The sequence below is a fragment of the Alexandromys fortis genome, unplaced genomic scaffold (genome assembly GCF_014885135.2).
Source record: "Alexandromys fortis isolate MF-2015 unplaced genomic scaffold, M_Fortis_MF-2015_v1.1 scaffold_96, whole genome shotgun sequence".
In the NCBI taxonomy this organism is placed as follows: domain Eukaryota; kingdom Metazoa; phylum Chordata; class Mammalia; order Rodentia; family Cricetidae; genus Alexandromys; species Alexandromys fortis.
The window spans coordinates 57,228-65,687 of record NW_026068053.1 but is presented as its reverse complement, the minus strand read 5'-3'; the positions used below and the strand labels follow the sequence as shown (position 1 = coordinate 65,687).

General features: G+C 39.1%; 1 protein-coding gene across 1 annotated transcript in view; it reads right to left on the bottom strand.

The window, feature by feature from the left end:
• The window catches only part of Cntnap5 (contactin associated protein family member 5), a 554,624-nt gene that overhangs the window by 539,501 nt on the left and 6,663 nt on the right, over window positions 1-8,460 (bottom strand). Inside the window, exon 2 of the mRNA XM_050119741.1 lies at window positions 6,531-6,715. Coding sequence (XP_049975698.1) covers window positions 6,531-6,715 — 185 coding nt within the window. The remainder of the gene's footprint in view (window positions 1-6,530; window positions 6,716-8,460) is intronic.

Genomic DNA, 8,460 nt, shown 5'->3' with positions numbered 1-8,460 from the left:
GACTTGCCCTGTAGTTAGACTGATGATTATCTTACATATCACCATACAACCTTTGTCCAACAAAGGATGGAAACAGATGCAGAGACCCATATCAGAGCACTGGACTGAGCTCCCAAGGTCCCAGTTGAGGAGTGGAGGGAATGAGAATATGAGCAAAGAGGTCAAGACCATGAAGGGTTCATCCACTGAAACAGTTTACCTGAGCTGGACTGGGAATTTCAGCTATTTTTAAAGAAAATAATGTAGTTATAAGTGTGTTTGTGTGTGTGCACACACACATGTGTGTGTACTTGTACATGAGTGCTGTTGCTCTAAAGATGGCATCAGATCCTCTGGAGCTGGAGTTACAGGCTGTTGGGAGCCCCCCCCCCTTGTGCAGAATGGGACTCAGCTTGGGTTCTCTGGAAGGACAGTATGCACTCTTATTAGATGAGACCTCTCTCAAGCCCTCCCCACATGTGAAAAAGTGTTCAAAAATTTTAGTTAGTCTAGGTTTGGAGTTTTTTATGGTTCCTGGTTGTTGTCATTGTTGTTGTTGCTTAGTTTTAGATTTTTTTAGATTTTTCTTCTTTTTTTGATATCTTAATTTTTTTAAAAAAATTTTCTTAGTGTATATGGAATGTCTAGGTATAAACCATATGCTTTAAATGTTTATATGATTTAGGGTACTTATTAGAGAATGATATGAAATGGGTTTACTGAGAGCTCTTGAAAGCAAAGAACTTCTTGAACTATAGGGATATCGGAGAACAAAGGTCCTAAAAAATACCTTTCTAAACTGCTTCTGGCTCCAGGTTGGAGGGAGGGAGAAAGGCCATCTGTCATCTTCTCCAGCATTTAGATCAGTTTGTGGTTTCAGTGATGTGTGTTTGGAGACCATTCCAGGAGCTGTCCATCATCTCCCTACTTCTTACCTGCTTGTCAGGATTTTGTAAAGTCTGATCTCTGTTGTATCTGAGACATAATCAAAGCAGACAGCTGCAAACATCTTATGATGGCAAATGCTACACCAGCTGATTCACAAAATATCGCATGTCATTGCTGGAAATGCATTCTATTGCTGTGATAAGACAGCTTGAGCAAGAACAATTATAGAAAAGCTTATTCAGTCTCCCAGTTTCAGTGGGTTAGTGTGCTTGACCAACATGGGGTAGAGCACAGATAACTGCAGGTAGGCAGGGATAGGACTGGAGCAGTAGCTGCGAACTTATATTTTGGTTCATATACACTGGGAAGACAGAGAAAGCTAATTGGAAAAGGCCTGGCCTTTTTAAAATTTCAAAGTCCTGCTCCCAGTGACACACCTTCTCCAACAAGAGCACATCTCCTAATCCCTCCCAAACAGTTTCAATAATTGGGTCCAAGTATGTAAATATGAGTCTTGATGGCCCTTTTGATTCAAAGCACATGGTCTAAAAGGAGTCATAGGTACCACATTTTTTTGATCAACAGTTCTACATTTTGGTAAAGCTTATAAATGAAGATAGAGTTGCATAATATAGTTAGCCCTGAGACAAACTATAACAAAGAAGATCTAGAAAATAGCCTGGCATGCTCTGACAGTGGGTCCCAGGAAATGGCTTCAGCATCCTATCAACTGTAGGAGTCTATATCTCATGTGTACACAGAGCTCAGTAAAGAACCTTGAGTGTGATTTCTACTAACAGAATTCATTGTGATGGAGCCCATCCTCTGATATGAACAGCAATGTTCAGTGGTGCTTCTACTAACAGCTGAAGCGGTTTTGCTTCTGAGTAGCTGAAATTTAGAGTTCTTACCTTTCAGGCTTATACCAGCTTGTGGGTGGGAAACAACTGAATACAACATTTCCCTCACCTAGAAGGCTCTTTCTTCTCCTCAACTACTTTGAGGTAAATCTTCAAGGCTAAAGGCTTCTGACACATAATTCCTGTCTTCCTGTACAGCTGGTGTCTGCCACCACCTCAATTTGTCTTCTTTTGTGATGTCTAGAGCAGCCTGTCTGCACATTCTGGCAAAAGTTTGAGGTTCCTGAATCAGTAACTGCTTAAGAGAAATATTTCAAGGAGTTTTGTTCTTAATAAGTGTTTCTCACAGGCAAGGAAGGGTCTCTGACTTCATAAACTAAGTGACATCATTGAATTTCATTTCCCTGAAAACTATCAATCATTTCAATGTCAAACAGCTGTGATTTCATAGAATAGCTTTACAAGTGAGATCATACACTGGCACACGGGCTTGCAAGTCAGTGGTGAATTAGGTAATGACATCGATTTTAGAAGTCACCTTGGACATGAAAGTATTTGAAAAAATGTTGAGATTGAACCATGACTTTTGGTGTTCTTTTTGTCAATGTTATTTTCAAGTTCATTAAAGACACTTCTGTGCTTTGATGTAAATCTAAGCTGCTGTGTTCTCTTTGTTTTTTTAATCAATTAAACAAGTTGACATAAGAAAGTGATGGGTACTCAAGGATGTTCAGTCTTCAACAATTCAAAAATACCTACCTGGAATCCTGTCTTTTGAGTCACAGAATGTCGATGAGTCTTTTGAAGTCACTGAATGACATATATTATCTATACTATACTGAGCAGAAGTTTGGATTAAAGAAAAAGACCTGTCTAAAGTTTCATGTTAATGATTGAAAAAAGAGAAGGTCTGCTCCTAATCTTTCCATTTTTTCTTTATATATCATCCTTTAATTCCCTATCCTTCCAGGGTCTTAAATTGTGTTCTAAGGCTTCCTAGTCATTGTCCAACAATCCATTCTAGTCTAGTTTCTTTTCCTAATAAAATACCTTGATAAAGAAACTTAAAGAAGGGAGGGCTTATATCCGCTTATTGTTCAAGGTTACAATCCATCATGGCAGAATAAAGTTTGAAGGAGCTGGTCACATGCTACCCACTATCAAGAGAGATAGAGAGAGAGAGAGAGAGAGAGAGAGAGAGAGAGAGAGAGAGAGAGANTTCTTTTTTTAATATCACCCAGGATCTCTTCCCAGGGAATGGTGACACAATGGGGGGGGGGGTTTTCCATCCAGTTCATTTTACCTAATCAAAGCAATCCTCTGTTCTGGCTGGTTTTATGTCAACTTGGCCTAAGCTAGAGTCATTTGGGAAAGGGATCCTTAATGAGTACATTTCCTTACTAGACTGGCTTTTGGAGAAACTTGTGGGGTGTGTTCATGATTGGTAATTGATGTGGGAAATCCTTCTTCATAATGAGTGGTGCCTTTAATGGGGATTTTGTTCCTGGCCCTGTCATATATAAGAAGTATCCAAAGCTCAACCTAATGAGAAGCCATTAGGAGCAAGCCAGTAAGGAGAACTCCTCCATGGTTTTTGCTTCAGTCCCTGCCATAAAGTTCCTGTCTTGAGTTACTGTCCTGATGTCCTGGATGATGGAGAGATACTTGGAAGTATAAGAATTGCCTGCAGGATTTCTGAGTAAAGGCAGAAGATCCCCCTCATAGAATTTTTGACTCAGTAGGTCTGGATGAAGCCTAAGTGGGTTCTATTCAATATAATTTTAGGAGTTGCTGGGTGGTCTGGGCCCTGAAATAAATAATTAGAATTTCTAGCTACCCTTCAAATAGTTGTTCAATATTCTTTATTCACCAAAATTTAAATTATTTATAAAGGTCTATATATGCTCTATCAGTTCATCTTTGACTAATTCTTTTATTTCAAAAAATGTTGTATGTATTCACAGGAAAGATATTTATTCTTATGTGTATAAATGTCCCAAGATACAAGAGGAAGCTGTCAGATCCCTGGCACTGAAGACAGAGGGGAGTTATATTATACCTCTGTGTGTATGAGAACTAAACTCAAGTCCTCTGTAAAAGTATTATATGCTCTTATTGTCCTTAGTCAGGGACACATACAAACACACACACACACACACACACACACACACATACCCCACACACACCAAGAATTTATAAGTGCAACTTCATGTGTGCATTAAATTCATAATCTTATACTGACTAAATAATCCATTGCATAGAATTTAATAAAGAAAAGCAATATATTTATCTTTGTTATATTTTAACATAGTGAGCTAATCCTTAGAAGCTTTTGATCCTTTAAGATATATTTTTCTAAATCTTTACCTGTAATCAAAATCTCTGTCACATTTACTTCCTTCCTCCTCCCTTCCTCCATCCCTTCTTTCCTTCCTTCCTCCCTTTCTCCCTTCCCACCTTTCCTTCTTTTATGAATGTTCAAGAATGGAAAAAAATAGTCTTGTCTAGCTGGTGGGACAGGTCTGTATCCCATACTCAGTAGGATAAGGCAGATAATTTTATCAAATATTATCCTGAATTTTAAAATAAGAGCCATTGTGGTGACACACACCTTTAATCCCAGCACTTAGGAGACAGATGCAGGTGGATCTTTGTGTGTTTGAGGCCATCCTGATCTATAAGAGCTAGTTCCAGGGCAGGCTACAAAGCTACAGAGAAATTCTGTCTTGAAAAAACCAAAAGGGGACTGGGGATGCAGCTTTGTTGGTAAATTCTAACTTTAGCACCACATGGAAGAGAATGTGGGTGTACACCTGTAATCCTAGTACTCAGGAAATGAAGGCAAAGGAATTAGTCCTTTGAGAGTTCAATGATAGCCTGGGCTATACGAAAGCCTCTCTTAAAATAACATAATGGTTTTAATTTAATTTAAAAGCTAATGAAAGGACTGTGTCTATAGCTTACTAGTAACATGGCTTCTAACAAGTGAATACCTCTAATATCAATCCCAAATAACACACACACATACACACACACACAGAAATATTAACCTTCCACAATTAAGCATAGAGAAATGAGCTTTCATTCAGACACAAGGTTAGCAGGCCATCTCTACATCTATAAAACAATGAGTCAAACTCCAACTTGGAGCATTTTTCTACAGCGTAGGTATAAGACAAGACCTTCCCCAGACAGAGGAGTTACAAAAGTTCTGGTGTTCAAGTAGATAAATGAGATATAATTACAGAGAAAAGTAATTAGAAATTACAAAATTTATTTCCTCAAAAATATTTCATTTAATTGAACCCCAACCCATTTAACCAACTTTATGCAGTTTATGTTTTAATTATAGACAATGTCTACCAGGCAGCTTTCAAAATTCCTGAGAAATCTGGTGTTTGGCTTTCTTGTACTTAGCTGACTTCTACATAGCACTGCTATTGTTTAAACTCTGTCCATTGCCTTGTTTGAGTTTCGGACCTTGGAACCTGTTGCACACATCTTAGGTCATACCTTCTGATCAGGCTAACTATATCCTTTGGTAAAGACGCAGTGAGGTCTCCTGCTGGAAGACATGTGCTTCACTGCATGAGCCTAAAACCCCCTTTTCTTTCAGTCCCACCAAGAGGGTCCCACTTTTCTCTCCTCTGTCCCCTGGTCACTGGCCCTGTTGTACTTTGACTATTAGACTAGAAGACCTGCAGCCTCCTTTAGCTTGATGCAGTCCACTGATATCTTCCATCATGGCTCTAGGTTCAGTTCCTAGTACCACAGAAAAGGGAAAAGTAGTTCTAGTTTACTAGCTAGAAGTTCAAATGGTCATGGATGTAAAAGACCAGGGACCCTCTGAGAGCACTGGTTTTAAGAACACTGGCAATTTTTAGAAATTAGAATTCCACCATGTGGTTCTTGGGAACTGAACTCAAGTCATCAAGCTTGACAGAAAATTCATTTACTAGCTGAACCATTTTCTAATTCACACACGAGATTTTGTTAATATTTTCTGTATCTTTTAATACTCCAGCTAACTAATGTTTTTGTTAAAGAATGAATGGTTTATATTTAACTAATAGATAATAACTTCGGGAAACTAAAAGTACATATATACCTATAAGTGTGTGCGCACACACGCGTGAGCGGGCATACACACACACACACACACACACTTAAAGACACATACACATAGTTAGCTTTAAAGGCCCACTTGTTATGGCTTAGCATACCTAGTAAGTGTCAATTGAGTCTTTATTAGACTGGTTTGAATGTAGGAGACTCTCTTGGTTATTATTTGAGGTAGGGTTATCTACTCTATGATCTACACAGTCCCTCGTGGCAGGTTCTGAACTGTATAAGTGAGAAGAAAGCTTCTTGACAAGAAACAAATAATAAAAATGCATTTCTTTTCTTTACTCTTGACTGTAGATGCAATGTGACTATTTGAGTTCTTGCCTTGACTTCTGTAAAATGATAGTTGACAATCAAGAATCATAAGCTAAATAAACCCCTTGTTAGCAGAAGTGTTTTGTTGTTGTTTGTTTTCATTTGTTTACATAGCAACAGAAATGAAACTAAGATATACACATGCACGTACATACACAAAGGCATACATGACTACCCACATGCATACATATGTGCATACAGAAAGTTAAAAAAGAAGTATTGATTTTAGCTGGCACTCTTGATACCTCATCAGCTGCACACAGTTTGGCAAAGGCATTTCCATACCTAGCCCAGATGGAGGAACTTAAAGGTTCTATTTACAGACAACCTACTCCTGGAAACTAGCAGAGAGGACTGACTTACCTCATAGTCAATGTCCAGGACATCAGTCTCACCCTTGGTCCGGAAGTGCTGTGTGTTTGTGTCCACGGTGAAGTTTGCCTGTTTGCCCACGCGCTCCAGGAGAACTGATTGCCAGTGCTGGTCATCCAGAAGGCTTCCCAGCACAACAGAGGGTGTGATGCTGCTGAGTCTAGCTTTGCTGTCATCTGCAGAGGGGAAAACAGGATGGAGTCTTAGCCCAGGTAGCTTTGAATCCTGCCCATCAACAGCAGTGAGTACTGACCTCCTGAGGTTTCTTCAAATAAAGATTGCTTGAGCTGTCCCTCCACACCTGCACAGCTAAAACCCCTGAGGAGTCATCTACAAGCTTTTCCCACAGATTTTAGAACCCTAGTTTACCACAAAAAATACACATCCCCACTTCATAAAAGAAAACATAATGGTTCTGGGACACCAGTAATTGCATGGTGACAGGAATGCTTATAATATAGGCCACGGGAATAAAATTTAAAAGAGACGTTTCCATATTCAGAAAAAAATTAACTAGATTTATACTCACATGTTTTCTAATATTATAAATGAGGAAATCAGATCTTGAACTGGCTTGGGAGTATGCCAATAGTCATACAGAGTATCTGTGCACACAGGAGCAGTGAAAGACAACCATTCCAGCTGCAACTGTTGAGTGCCTATGGCATGAATTGAGTCTCTACCAAAAATGTTATGACTGCCACCACACAGAATTTTGTCTCAAATTTAAGGGGCAGCTATCATTACTGATACGTAATTTTTAAAATCCTTATAAATATCGTGTGTGGGTGTGGGTACACACGGGAATGCAAGTGCATGAGTTCATGTGTATAAAGTTGCTTCCCTTCTTCTCATGTGTGTGCTGCTGTAGATACTCTAACCCATCCGGTTTTGCAGCAAGCACATTTACACACCAAAACATCATTTAGGCTCCCAATACATTAATTTCCATTTTAGAGAATAGTTTATGTCCCTACCTCTTCATAATATGATACGTAAATGTGTTTCTTCTTTCTTGTACTGTGTCATTCTTGACCCCACCTGTACTCACCTGTGCACAGGTGGCAATATGTGACATTCAGGAGTCAGGAGAAGCTAATATCCCTGTAGGATGCTCACTCCTACCACTACTATGGACTAATGGTGCTGTTCGTCTCACTGAGTCATGATGTGTGGCTTCCTGCCAAAGCTGGAATGTGGATGCTCCACTTAGCATACTTGAAAAGCAGGGCTGGTGAATTAATATCTGATTCTGTTTTGTTGGTTTATTATTTATGTATTTCATAAGCCTTGAATTCCCACCATTGTCAGATCATGCTAATGCCTTAATAAACACCCCTGTCTCTTCTTTCTGACGTTCCTTCAAAGAACATTGTGATCTCTACCAAAACTGATCATGGTCATACAGAGAGACAATATGGAGATAGGTGGAGCTATCTCTTCTGAAAGTTCCAATGTTGGTGTAATCCCGTAATAGTAGGACAGGTGACTACATAAACACAGGTTAAAGGCAAAGTACACAGGAAGAGGTAGTGGCTACCTAGCTCTTCTCTTTTACAGTGCATCCCTGCTTTGAGATCACAGAAGAAATCTCCAAGTGTGTTTCATCATTACTTCATGGAGAATTTAGAAACCCAGTTCATGCTTTATGTAGGAAAGCAGGCAGTTAGTGCTATCTGAACCCCACTAGTGCCCTATCTTGAATGAAGATCTTAAGAAAACATGGTCACTGAGGTACAGACTTAGGAAGCTATGCTGCTAAGCTAAAGTTGGGACATTAGATGAGGATCTCTAAGTCCTGGTCCTTTAACCTAGTCATCTGCATTCTCAAAATGTATTCTAAGGCAATAAATTAATGGTGATTAGTTATTTAAAAAATGGAGATTAAGGTTCAGTAGTTTGCAAGGAGATTAAACATATA